Source organism: Rhineura floridana, chromosome 6 (assembly GCF_030035675.1).
Source record: "Rhineura floridana isolate rRhiFlo1 chromosome 6, rRhiFlo1.hap2, whole genome shotgun sequence".
NCBI lineage: Eukaryota > Metazoa > Chordata > Lepidosauria > Squamata > Rhineuridae > Rhineura > Rhineura floridana.
In genome coordinates this window covers 36,753,725-36,767,754 of record NC_084485.1, presented here as the reverse complement: position 1 = coordinate 36,767,754, position 14,030 = coordinate 36,753,725, and the positions used below count along the sequence as shown (strand labels likewise).

Here is a 14,030-nt window from a genome sequence, read left to right as displayed (position 1 = left end):
AAGTTGGAAAGAGGCCCAATTGCTCAAAAACTAGTTGGTTTGGATTAGACTAGCCCAAGTGGGTTACAAAAGAATTCAGGTCAGGTTAAATTAATACCCCTTTATTTCAGCTCAGGCCAGTGAAACTAAGTCTGCCATTAAAGTTCCATTTGCACCCTGCCACAGTACTGATATGCTGTGTTTATTCCTCTGAACTTAAATAGGAGATAAAGCTGCTTGAGAAGCAATGGGGTGGGGGCTAGCTTACTTTCTGCCAAGACTGAATGTGAAGTGTGTATACAAGGCTTCCTGCTAAGCAAGAAAGAAGCTGATGAGGAAGACAGCACACAAAGGAGCCTGTGTGCCCATGCAGTATAGCTGCTAGGTTTAGCTGCTAGTATAGCTGACCATACCAGGTGTCTCCACCCCACCTCAAGAAGCTACCACATTTCATTAAGTCTCTATGTTAGGGCTATTAGGATTCTGTTCTCCTCCCCAACACACACACCTCCATCTGTAGAATTCAGACACCACCAACTTGAGCGAGAATGCATGCTTAGCTAGATACACATAGCATAGCTAGAGATGTAGAAGTCTAGCGCCAAATGGGTTGGAGAAATTGTGAAGTAATGGCCAATAAATTTTTTTCCATAGGTTTCGGGGAAAATTGAATAGATGCAACATTTACTTTATCAAACGTAACTTATTTTACTACTTTACCATCAATAGCATCATTTATAAAATTTAGTATATAAAATGGTTCTACTTGACATAATTAGGAACATTACAGCTCAATCCTATGCATGTTTGCCCAGATGAAGGGCCCATTCAGTTTACATGAGCTTACTCTCAGTAGAAGTCCACATAGAATTGCAACTTCAAAATTATCAATGTCTTAGTTTTGTAGTAGGGTGTATATGTGTAGGGAGTACTCGCATGTTACAATGACTTATTTCTGAATAAGCATGCATAGGATTGTACCCATTTATTTCAATGCATGAAATTTAGGCATGCTCGACTCAGCTGGATGGTACTTGTAGAAAAGTCTAGGTGGACAACACCACAGGTTCAGATTATTTTTTCTTTCTCTACCTAGCAACCAGTTAATGACAGTATAGCATCCAAGTGTGCCTCCCTGAAATGGACTGCCTTCAAGTTGATTCTGACTTACGGGTGACCCTATGAATATGGTTTTCATGGTAAGGGGAATTTAGAGGGGGTTTACCATTGCCTTCCTCTGAGGTTGAGGCAGTGCCTGGCCCAAGGTCGGGGGTGAGGCAGGGCTGTGTTCTAGCCCCCCTGCTATTCAATTTATACCTAAATGACCTGATAGCATGCTGCCTTTCCCAGGAATTCCATGCCCCAAAAATTGCTGAAGCAAGATGTCCCTTGCTTTTATATGCAGACGATGCTGCCCTTCTCTCCTTCTCTAAAGTGGGACATAAACGACTATTACGGGCCTTTATGACCTATTGTAGTGAGAACCTGTTGTTTATAAACTTTTCCAAAAACAAAAATCTTAGTATTTTCTAGATGCATACTGTGATGCCCTTCCCTGGCTCTCCCTGTCAGGTTCCTACCTGCTCGTGGTTACTGCCTGTCACTAGGCACCACCAGGGACTCCACCAGTCCGGACTGTCCTTTTTTATGGTTTCTCTCCCCGCTCTAGCATAGACCTCACCAGATCTCCCTGCTAGGCAGCACCATCAGTCACGTCCTATAACCCGTATTCCCAGAGACTCTGCCTGAGTCTCTCTATCAGGTTACCTCTGTGGCTGCGTGCTTAAGCTGTCCCAATCCCTTTGTATCAATGCAGATAATCCTGGTTTGCTCTGAATACTTGTGGTGTTATTCTCTTCACCGCTGCCACCATTTGTTACCCTTCAGCCTTGGTATTTACCTTACCCTCCCTTCTGGTCTGTGGAACCCCAGCCAAGGATCGGGCCTTTGGTAAACCAAATATATTTATTAAATAACAGAGATAACAAGATTACTTTATAAAGGCACTTAAGCATATGGTTTCATCTATTCCTGAGGTACTGGTCTTAGTATTAATCCGAACTCCACACTCTCCTCACATCCACCAACTCTCCACCCAATCTCCTCTCAAAAACCCACCAAAACAACCCACTCACGTTCACCGTCCACCCAGATTTAACTGTCATCCTTCCATTTATACTCTCAGCCATTCTAAACACTCAGCCAATCATCCAGCATTCTACTGCCCATTCACTCCCCTCTCCTCTTTCATTCCACTTACCATGTATCTCCTATACAAACAGCACTTACCATATATACACTAATACATGAACATCACACATACCATCCTCCTCCCAGACAATTAATGGTCATCAAATTGAACAGGTCTCTCAATACAAATATTTAGGCATTATCTTTCACTCTTCGTTGAGTTGGGCTACCCATATAAGAGTGGCAATTTTGATTGCCCGGAACACAGTAAAGGGTCTGTTGCGATACTTTTTTTCTAAAGGGGGGGCAGTATGTGCCAGCTGCTATTCAGGTCTTTAAAGGTAAAGTCATTCCCCAGCTCTTCTATGGAGCACCGATTTGGATACACTCATTTAATTCCTCAGTGGAAGCAGTCCTCTCCCTTTTTTTAAGGCGAGTGTTGGGTGTACCTAGATGTGTTGCCTCGGCAGCCCTTAGAGTGTGGTTTTATCTCCCTAGAGTGTCAGGCATGGTTGATAGCTTTTAATTACTGGATCAAATTAGCGATTAACCCTCTCTCTGGATATCTTTCTGCCCTTTGGAACGATGTATATATATCTAACTTGAATAAAAATTTTATTGCAAAACTCCCACAGTTAGGTCTCTCGGGAGAATATCTATCATCCCAATCTTCTAACAATGCTAAATTTCTAATTCGGACCCGACTTAAAGACTTAGATCTGCAATCTACTATAGCCATGGGTTCTAAAACATGTTCTCCCACTTTTTTGAAATTAAAAGCGGATTTTGGCAATTCCGCCCCTTATCTGGATTTCCTTACAGTTCCTAAGTTAAGGCTGGCCTTTACTAAGGCTAGGTTTAATTCTTTACACTCAGCACTGTTGGAAGGAAGGTTTGCGGGCCGTCCTTATGAGCAACGCCTTTGTCCATGCGGAGCGGGTTCTATTGAAACCCTTCAACACATGCTCCTAAACTGTACCCTATATTCCCAGATACGTAATAAATTTCTATCCCCTTTACTTGCAAGTCAGGTATACAACCCTCCTGATACTATAATATCTTATCTTCTATCAGGTGTAGATAGAGGGATCTCCCAGCGAGTAGCTAAGTTTATCTACGCAATTCAACAAACACGATTATCCTTGTTTTCTGGCTAAGAAAGGTCTCGAAATTTTAGATTTGGTACTAATGTACGTTGGATGCAATTTCATATTAATCCGAACTTTATTTTACCCCTATTTTATTTCTATATGTTGTATAATTTGTATACTATATGGGTCTTTGACCGTAATAAATTTTGTATGTATGACTGGCCCAAGGTCACCCAGTGAGCTTCATGGCTATGTGGGGATTCGAACCCTGGTCTCCCAGGTCCTAGTCCAACACCTTAACCACTCCACCACACTGGCTCTACACTACTTTAAAAAAAAACTTTGTATTTCCCTCCCCCACCTACTGCAGCTCATATTGCAACTTAAAACAATTGGATAGACTTGGTAAATGACTCTCTGCCCTGCTCTCCAGTTTGTATGGTGAGATACCAGTTGGGGGCAACATGATTTTTCTTGTCTCATAATCAGTTTGGAATTTTGATTTGTTAGACTTCGATCCATCAGTGCACTCTCCAAATCCAGCCACAACATAATGACAACTTTATGGAAGCAGGTTGTAGTGTTAAAAGGAGCAAAGACACTCAGACTCAAATCCACACTCAGCATATAATTCGTGAGGTGAGGTCACCTACCTCACAAGGTGGTTGCAAGAATAAAATAGAGGGGGAGAACCATGTATGCAGCCTGGAACTCCTTGGAGGAAATGTGGTAGATAAATGAAATAAATTCAGAGGAGATTAATTCAAAGCAGCATGCATTATTTCCCTTCCCCTCCAGCCAAGATTGACAAGCTACAAAACAACATGGGGTTTTCTTTCCTCATTGTTTATTAGGAACAATCAAAAAGTTCTCATATCACCAAACTGTACAAAGCAAGCTCTTCCCACCCTCATAGATGCATATACAAAATGAAGGGAAACTTGCAGTTCACTTCGCAGAAGTGGCATCATTGCTTGAAATGAGCGAGTGCCATCATACCAGGCGCCAGATCTTCTCTGGTTGAAGGAGAACTGGCATCACCAACACCAGCAGCTTCAGCTTTTTCCTCTTCAAAAAGTTTAAGCAAAAGTACAAAAAGGATCCAATTTTCTTCACATAGTTTTTAAGTTAGCCCTATTCCACTCCCCACCCCTGCAAAAAAAAAAAAAACTGCCCAGGAGGATAGGGGCTACCCTTATACAAAGGTCCCCTTTGCAGCATTACAGCAACCTTGTGGATAAGTCAAAATTCTAGGGTACATTAGAAGATGCTATTTACAATAGCTTCCCATCAGCTTTCAAAGTCAAAAAGCTCTGCAAGTCAGCTTCATGAGACAGTTACATAGGATGAAGAAAAGCAGTAGGAGCTGGGTATCCATAACAAAAAGCATCCTAGAGCAAATGTAAGGAATCCTTTGGACCTCCAGCTGTTGCTGAACTACAGCTCCTGTTATCCCAAAACATTGGCCATGCTTGCTGGGGCTTAGTCCAGCAACATCTGGAGGATCAGAGGTTTCCCATCCCTATCCTAAAGAAAGCATGACGGAAAATATCCAAAAGCATCTGCAGATAGCCTTATTCATTTGTTCCAGGCATTCAAGTTACATGTCAGGATCCTCCCATAAGAAAAGCATGTTGGGGTAAGACAAAAACCCACAGGTGAACAGAAGGTTTGGAAGGGTAACAGGAGGGGCTGTAATTCAGTAAGAATTCTCACTCCGGCACAGATTGCTGGGAGGTCAATTGAGAAAAGGACTCCCATTGTTTGCATGGCCTTCAACGTGTTTTTGGTTGTTCATCATTGACATGATCGGGATATCTTCTGTCATTATCAGATGACCTGCTAATGAGAAACTGGTGAAATGGCTTCAGGTAAAAGTGGGAGCATTTGAATTTGTATGGAATTCCCACCTACCCCTGCACAAACCAGGAACACCCAAGGGGCCTGCTGCATTTGCTTTCCATTTGCCTTTCAGCTTCAGAGGCACCCCAGACAACATGGCCAACAGTCAGGGATGATGGGAGCTGCAGTCCAACAACTCCTAGGACCCACGGTTGAGGAAATGGGGTGTGCACTACGGAGAGGCTCTGCAAATACATCTTTTCCATATTGTGCCAGTTCCAAAGTTATCTTTCTGAGACAAGGGAAACTGCTTAAACACACAATTATTCACACATGAATCCAGTTTCTGACAGGTTTGTGCACTTGAAAGCTGATTTCATGGTTTGGGGATTCATAGGTCTGTTAGGGAGTCATTCATATACTGCTAGTTAATAAAAGAGAAGTCCCCCTTTGTGTGTATCTGCCCTTCACATTCCTTGCTAGCCCCATGGAAAGGCAGTTGCAGGCAGGAAAGCTGCCTTATACTAGGTCAGATTAATTTCCCCATCTGGTTCAGTATTGTCTACTCTGACTGGCAGGAGCCATCACCTGCTACTCAACTAAGGTTGCAGGGATTGAATCTTGGACATTCAGCAGGCAAGGCATATGCATTACCAGTGAGCAATGGCCCGTCCCCTATACACATCTCTCAGTTCAATGGAAACTGCACAGGAGACATTCCCAACAGCTTGCAAGGACTGCCCTCTTTGCAAAGAGAACTGATTCCTCCACAAGCGTTAATTCAATTAGTGAGCCCCATGCACACCAGCCCATTATTAAGTTTTACAGTGTGCTATTCCCATTCCAAAGGGTTGTGAAACTGGCTTTTAATTTAAAAAAACAATTAACAAGTTTCACTAGGAAATAGGAACAGATGAAATTAAGATTTCAAGTATGACTAATAAATACAACATGAAAAGACATTGTGTGCCTGCAGCTGAACACACTCCAATCCCTTCCCTTGATCTAAAAACATATAGCATTCTGGTTCAAAAACCCTCTCATCCCCACATTTCATCTGCCATGTGCCTGTCTAGAAAGGGGCAATGCATGGGGGGGGGGTTGTAAAGGTTTCAATTGTGAACAATGTCTCAACCTTATGTATGTATGATTAGCTTGACACCAATTCCAAATTCTGAAACACTCCATGATGGCACTTAAGATTAGACAGCCATATGTGACAGCCAGTAAGCAAGCCCTTGTTTATACAAAAGCTGCACTGGCAGTATTAATCCTATGAGTTCAGTAAACTTGCTTATAATTTAGACAACATATTTTAATTCAAGAAAGTGCTAATACAGTGGTCTGTTCAACTTAAAGCTAGTGTTCTGTAGCGCAGCCTTTCCCAATCTTTGAATTCCCAGATGTTGCTGGACTAAAACTCACACCAACCCTAGGCAGCATGGCCAATGGTCAAGAATTATGGGAACTGTAGTCCAGCAACATCCAGAGACCCAAACGCTGGGAAAGGCTGGTGTAGTAAACAACACATTAGGGTTCAAATTCCTGCTCAAGAGGTGATCAAGCCTGATAGGTGGTCTCACAACAGGGATGGGGAACCAGTGGCCTTCCAATGCAAATTCAGAATAAGCCAATAAACAAGAATACCTTAAGGCTATCTACATGTGTTATGTTTGCAAAGTCAATTGAAGGGATTAAGTGCTTTGGTACTTTAAGTACTTCCCTTCCTACCCTTGTGAAATGTGGGGAGAGGAGCAGAATGCATTATGAACCAGATAAATGCTTTCAGAAAATTAACAAATATTTAGCAGCCTATAAATAAAATATCCCTGATCCACCAAGAAACCAAACTCCTAAATTCTTTGTCTAACTGCCTAGCACGTTGCAATGTCTACGAATAGCCAAGCATCTGCATTTCTTACCAAAGTGCTTCAATATCCTTATGAGAGAAGTGTTGGGAAAAATAATTTTGTCACTGTGAAACCTGATTTTAACAATATTTAACATTCCAGCTACAGCTTAGATTGATTCATGTACAGAAATCAGTGCACCCCCCTTGTGATTAATTTGTTCTACTACCAAGCATCCATTCTCTGTCAAAATGAGCTTTCATATTGGGGTCAAAGGGGGGAGGAGGAGAAGAGACCTACATACCGTTCCCCAAACAAGGACTAACAAAAATACCAAGCCACTTTGAATTAGGTAGCATAGGAAGCTATTTTATACTAAATCAGACCATTTATTCATCTAGCTCAGTATTGTCTAAGGTAACAGGCAGCAATTCTCCAGGGGGCCATCTTGAAGAAAAGCCTCTCCAAAATCTTGTATCTAGTTCAAAAGTTGAACTTATTGGAAGACCTGTGCAAAATTGTGGTGACACTTCCTGTGACAAGAAGTATAGTTGTGAAACCACTGGGGAGAGATCAATATCTGGCCTACAACTATACATTTGCTCCTAAAGCATTGTTTGAAAAAGCTGCACATATTGCTAGACAGAGAAAGAGGGTACACTTACCACTGCTAGTAGCCTCCTCTCTTTTGAATCAACTCTATCTTGCAAACTCTACTTAAGACATTATATATTGTTTTCATCTTGGAACAGGATGTCAAGCCAAGTATGTCCTGATACAAACCTAGGAGTTGGCAGAACACCCTAGTCCCCAATCTACATGCACTGTAATGAGCATGTAGGTTCCTATTCAGCTGAATGGGCGAGTGTAGCTCTGTATGTATGTTCCTTTGCCCACAGGAGACATCTCTTTGTTTTGGAGGAGAAGCTGTGCACCCCTATTGGAATTCCCATGCCCTAAACCAGTTGTTAGATCAGGCAGAGATGCGGTAGCCACCACCATGATCTGTGCACTCAACCAACCCATGCTATGTGACTGCACTGCAGATTGGTACAGTCATACTGTTGGTGCCTGCATTGTTTTAGGAACACCATTAATGTGCGGTTGTTGCATACAACAGGGATGTTCTGCCACAGACCCAGCCATTAAAAATGATAATAACAACAATAATTTATATTAAATATATATTTTATTACAAGTTAACACAACATCCCTTGAAGTTGCACGTCTCCAAGCCACACACTCAGGCACCAATGCGTTTTGTATATTACCTTCCCTCCATATCAAGAAAGGCTCAAATTGTCCTGTGAACAGCCATGCCTGAACATGGCCATGCTCACTATACAAATGTTTAATCTGCTACTAAACTTGGCCACTCTAATCCAACTCATGGAACTGGGCCTCTCTGATATCTTGCTTTTTGAGTAAGGATGTTGAGGGTCACAGCCTTAGCAATCCATTCACTGTGCCATCCTTAGGCAAACCTCAAAATACCCACTTCAGATTTTCTGGCAGTCCTTGTAACGGCACTCAAAACCACATTTTCTCTAAGAGCTGAGTGAAGTCTCCAATTACACAGTAATCTGTATATGTACATTTTTAACACTGATGCTATGCATAAACTAAATGCATATACGTACTGTATGTGTGTATATTTAAAATAAACCTTAATGTATGTAGACACAGAAAAGCAAGGACAGACTATCAAGACCTGCTCCTGTGCCAGTCCCATTGAAGTGACCAGGGTTGCTCTTTCATTTGGGAGTTCTGGCTTAGTTCCCATTCATTCCAATAGAAGTGGCCCACAAGACTGTACCCCAGGTCACTTACCTGCATTTGTTCTCTGAAGGCATTACTGTAAAAATTAGGCTATAATCTTTCAGCCAAAACTCCTTGCATGAGCTCTACGTGGATCCAGGCCTCTTGCCTCCAAAACAGACCATAAGCAAGCCTGGCTACATCATTATCATGTTCTAGCAAGAATCCCAAACTATTTCTCAAAAGACCTGTGGACATGATGATCAGGTCTTAAGGCTTCTCCAATGTGAAAGCAGAAAGAGACCCCAGCAAATGAACCTGCTTTACATCAGTTTAAGGGTGTGCAGTCTAAATGGGCTTCTTTTCTCACTTGAGTGTGAAGCAGGAACCATACTGTTTTCTTTGTGGAAAGGTCTTGCGCCATCAAAGGCTTTCACATATGACACCGAAGGGGAGAACAACTAGTCCCACTTCCTATTTTACAGCATTAGCGCAAAGATGAGATGTATATATCACTCTGCTTTTTAGTTCCAAATATGGACTGGTGCTTAATATAAGAAGGAATGTGTGCATCTGCACAATTTTTGTTTGTTTACTCATTGTACAAAAACATTTTTCCATTGAGGGGGTAGAACCAGGACAGGAGGAGCAATTTTCAACAGAAAAATGGAACCAAGAGAAGAGATTGATACTGTCCCCAGGGCTGGATTAAGCTGAGGAGGGCCCCTAGGCTGATTGGTGCTTGGGAGCTCCTATCCCCATACTTCACCTACCTTTCCGTTGTTTTTTGCAGCGTGTGCAGGTTTGCCATCAATCAAGATGGCAGCAGAGCGTGTGTGTAGCACGCATGTGTGCCATCAGCCAAGATGGCGGCAGAGGCTTCAGCCCCTTAAGGAAACCTCAGCCGCCATCTTTATTGATGGCAAATCTGCACGCTGCAAAAAACAGAAAGGTATGTAAAGTGGGGGGATGGCGGTCCGCAGATGCTTCCACGGATCACGGAAGGAGAGCGGAGGGCCCCCTGTAGCTCCAGGGGCCCTTGGGCCAGTGCCTCATGGGCCCCCAAGAGCTCCAGGCCCCTAGGCTTCAGCTACTAAGCCTAATGGATAATCCGGCCCTGACTGTCCCCTCCTCACATGCTCATTTTTCATTTCAAATTGTTGCATCAGTGGCTGCATTGTGAAAAAGATCCAAAATAAGAATCTCAGAACCACACATGAAGTGTATTTCCACCTTGAGATTCTGAAAAGCCTGAATTTGAAGCTGAGAGATACTATGTTTTGTGGGCTTGGGCAACACACACAAACCTGCGATTTATGGTCAAGGATTATCAATACCTCGGCACAGTCATTAACCAAAGTGGGGACAATAGTCAAGAAATCAGAAGGCTAGGACTGGGGAGGGCAGCTATGAGAGAACTAGAAAAGGTCCTTAAATTTAAGGATGTATCACTGAACACCAAAGCCAGGATCATTCAGACCATGGTATTCCCGATCTTTATGTATGGATGTGAAAGTTGGACAGTGAAAAAAGCGGATAAGAGAAAAATCAACTCATTTGAAATGAGGAGAGCTTTGCACATACCATGGACTGCAAAAAATACAAATAATTGGGTGTCAGAACAAATTAAATCAGAACTGTCACAAGAAGAACAGTGGCCTGCTATAAAATCCTGATTTAGACGCAGAGACACTACACAGATTCTAAGCAAATAGTCAAGAGCCCAGGAATTTATTCCTGACACAGCCTTGAATTTAATTCCAGAGCTGTATCTGCCAGCCTAGTGGCCATTTGGCTGAAGCACTAGAATGTGGATCCAGCTTCCAGGGGAAATCTCGCTTCTGTTTCCTTCCAAGGGACCAGCTTCTTTTTGGGGAACATACCCTGAAAGGGATGCTGGAAGAAACCAGAGACAAGCGTAAGGCTATGCCTTCTGCTTGGAAGAAAGATGAGAAAGGCGATCAGGGAGGTCAGGTCCTTCCTTTCGTCCTCAGAGATGCAGCTACCAATCCAGAGACTACGGGCTCAGCAGGCACAGCTGGAGCATGTCCAGGTTCATCAGGCCCCATATGGTCACCTCCAGTAAATCTAACACTTCCCAATGCAGGCAGACCAAACAACAATTTTGACACTACCAGCTTCAGGGTGGGGGACCATCCCAACAGTTTCACCAGCCCATCACCTCAGACCACCATCTCAGACAGTTGGGCCCTACAGATAGTTGTGTATCGGTACAAACTGGAGTTTGTTCAGGTACCACTGGACAGCTTTCATTTCTCTTGGCTCCCAGGTCCACAAATAAGAATGGATTGGCCAGGCAGCAGCAACACACTTTCAAATAGGGGCCATCGAGCCAGTGTTTCAAGAACAGACAAAAGGAAGTACTTTTTTACTCAGCGCATAGTTAAACTATGGAATTTGCTCCTACAAGATGCAGCAATGGCCACCAGCTTGGATGGCTTTAAAAGAAGATTATACAAATTCATGGAGGACAGGGCTATCAATGGCTACTAGCCGTGATGGCTGTGCTCTGCCAGCCTAGTCAGAGGCAGCATGCTTCTGAAAACCAGTTGCCGGAAGCCTCAGGAGGGGAGAGTGTTCTTGCACTCGGGTCCTGCTTGCGGGCTTCCCCCAGGCACCTGGTTGGCCACTGTGAGAACAGGATGCTGGACTAGATGGGCCGCTGGCCTGATCCAGCAGGCTCTTCTTGTGTTCTTGTGAAGCTAAAATGATGAAACTGAGGTTATCATACTTTGGACACATCATGAGAAGACATGATTCACTAGAAAAGACAATAATGCTGGGGAAAACAGAAGGGAGTAGACAAGGAGGAAGGCCAAACAAGAGATGGATTGATTCCATAAAGGAAGCCACAGACCTGAACTTACAAGATCTGAACAGGGTGGTTCATGACAGATGCTCTTGAAGGTCACTGATTCATAGGGTCACCATAAGTCATAATTGACTTGAAGGCACATAACAAACAAAAATGGTCTGAGGTACAGTAATGCTTTCTGTAAAGGACAAGTTGGTCTACAGCTATCAAAATATAGATGGAACAAAATGTTACACAAAGATAACCTTTCTGAACAAGACACTTGATAAAACACTCAACACAGCAGCCTTCCCCAACCTGGTGCCTTCCAGATGTTGTTGGAGGTAAGCTCTCATCTTCCCTGACTATTGGACAAGTTGACAAGGGCTGATAGTAGTCCAAAATATCTGGAGGAGACCAGACTGGAGAAGGCTGCAGTAAGGTGTAGTATGAGAGCTGGGTTCAGATCCAACATTACCTTTGGAGAAGAGGTGGTTCTAAGGAAGGAAAGGCCTCCCTAAACCCACCCTGTAGAACAGTTACTTAGTGCTAACCAAACTGACCCATTTAAATAAACATTTTCTACCACTACAAACATCAGTACATTAAATCACATTTTTCCATTCTATTAACATAATTAAAATATTTTGAAAACAGTAAGAAGCCAAGACTTAGATAGGCAGGGGATGCACATCTACCTATAATTATGTAAGATTAATTGTGCAACTAGAACAGCTCAGGGCTGCTTGACCAAAAAAAAAGCTCATAAATGGCTAGGAAGTCTGGGAGAAATCGCAAACCTTTCCAACAGTTCACTCTTTTGAAATAAGGTATGGGATCTAACACAGTTCTGCTAGGGAGGGCAGTGGGAATGGGCTATGCAAAGTGTGATGTTTGCCCACTTAATTCTTTCCTGACCAAAGTTTTTCCTCTAACACTCTTCTTAATAAAAAATAATTTATGAACTTTGCTTTAAACAATGACAAAAATGATTCTGGATTAGGGTGTATTTTAAAAGTGCACTGATTTGTATACTTGGAGACTAATCCAATAAGTAATGTCATCTGCTGTAGAAAAGTCTCACATTGTCTGTCAATAAAGAATGAGTGAAAGAAAAAGGCCCCTTTCCCCCCCCCCCATTTCCACCCTACTTGCTATTGCAAGGCATGTAGCAACACATGTGAAATGTGATGCCCAATCGGAATGGCTAGAATTAGCCATACTTTTATTATCCAAATTTTGTGCACACAATTGGGAATATTGCTCTGTCCCTGAAACACACACACACGAGAAGCCCAATCCTACTCAGAAGTTACATAAGATCCAATGAGATTTACTCCCAGGTGAGTGGGTACAGATTGCAACCCAGATTTCCATACCTAGAGATTCAAAGGTGATGGATATATGTAATGATTCAGCCTTCAGAGAACAAACACTGAAAGATTACAAATGTATTATGCCAATGATAGTCCATTTCTATGAAACAAGAACGGTTAACGCAATGCCCCAGATTCATGATCCTGTGTGCAGGCTAGCTGGTAATATAAGTAAAGCTAGCTCCATATGGATAGGAAGTCTGAAAGAAACTGCCCACTGGAAAACCAAACAAAAAGTCGTAATTTAGAAAGAGGAAATCTTGTCACTGTGCCAGATTCTGCTCCTATGCTAGATTAGGCAGCAGACAGCTAGACTAAAAACAAAAACAGAAAACCCCACAAAACGACAGTCTTCTTGACTGATCAACACCCCCCCCCCCCAAATGTGCTTTACAAAAGTATGATCTTGTCATTATGGCAGTGTTTCCTCAGGACTTTCACAGATTCAGTCTGAGGCCCACAGCTGCTGAATCTTCACAAAGTTAAAGCAGATCCTTCAGGGGAAGCAGTGCTGGTTCAGTCCATTTCTGAAAACAACATACAGGCGTGTCACAATACACTTTACAAAACTGGAAGAATAAGTAGACAACAGAAAAGCCACGAGAGAGATGAGGAAAAAAACAAAGTCATCATGACCTCAGCTGCTTTGAGAAGAATGCGGTTTTTGGAAGAGTTATACTTCAGAATGCCTGCCTGATGTGATGGGCATGTGGTTAAGAGGTTGCTCTTTACCCAGCTACCTTTCTGACCTTATCTGTATTATATACCTCCCTTTAATTTTTCCTCCCCCCACTTTTCCACCTGTAATAAACCAAAATTTTCCTGCTCTCTTAATCTATTCAGTCTTCTATCCCTTAGGAAAATAGGAAGATAACTTATAGAGTCAAACCATTAGTTCATCTAGCTCAGTATTGTCTACACTGAACTGCCGTCGTTGCTGCCCATTATGACTGGAGCTCCTCCCCAAGACACTTATGTAGCATCATCTCCCTCCCCCTCAAATTTCTCCTCAGCCCACCATTTCGGTGAAATCTTTAGCTCCCCCTCAAAGGATGAAGTGAAATGGATTTTCTATTAAAGTTTCATTTGATCATTGATACTTTTTGTTCAAAGCACTTTTTGATGCTGA

General features: G+C 42.6%; 1 protein-coding gene across 8 annotated transcripts in view; it reads right to left on the bottom strand.

The window, feature by feature from the left end:
* Nucleotides 1-4,105: 4,105 nt before the first annotated feature.
* ZHX3 (zinc fingers and homeoboxes 3) overlaps nucleotides 4,106-14,030 on the bottom strand; it is a 68,315-nt gene continuing 58,390 nt past the window's right edge. For all 8 annotated transcript variants that reach the window (XM_061631477.1, XM_061631480.1, XM_061631482.1 and 5 more), the window contains one exon: nucleotides 4,106-13,428. In XM_061631477.1, coding sequence (XP_061487461.1) covers nucleotides 13,418-13,428 — 11 coding nt within the window. In that variant the 3' untranslated portion in view covers nucleotides 4,106-13,417. The remainder of the gene's footprint in view (nucleotides 13,429-14,030) is intronic.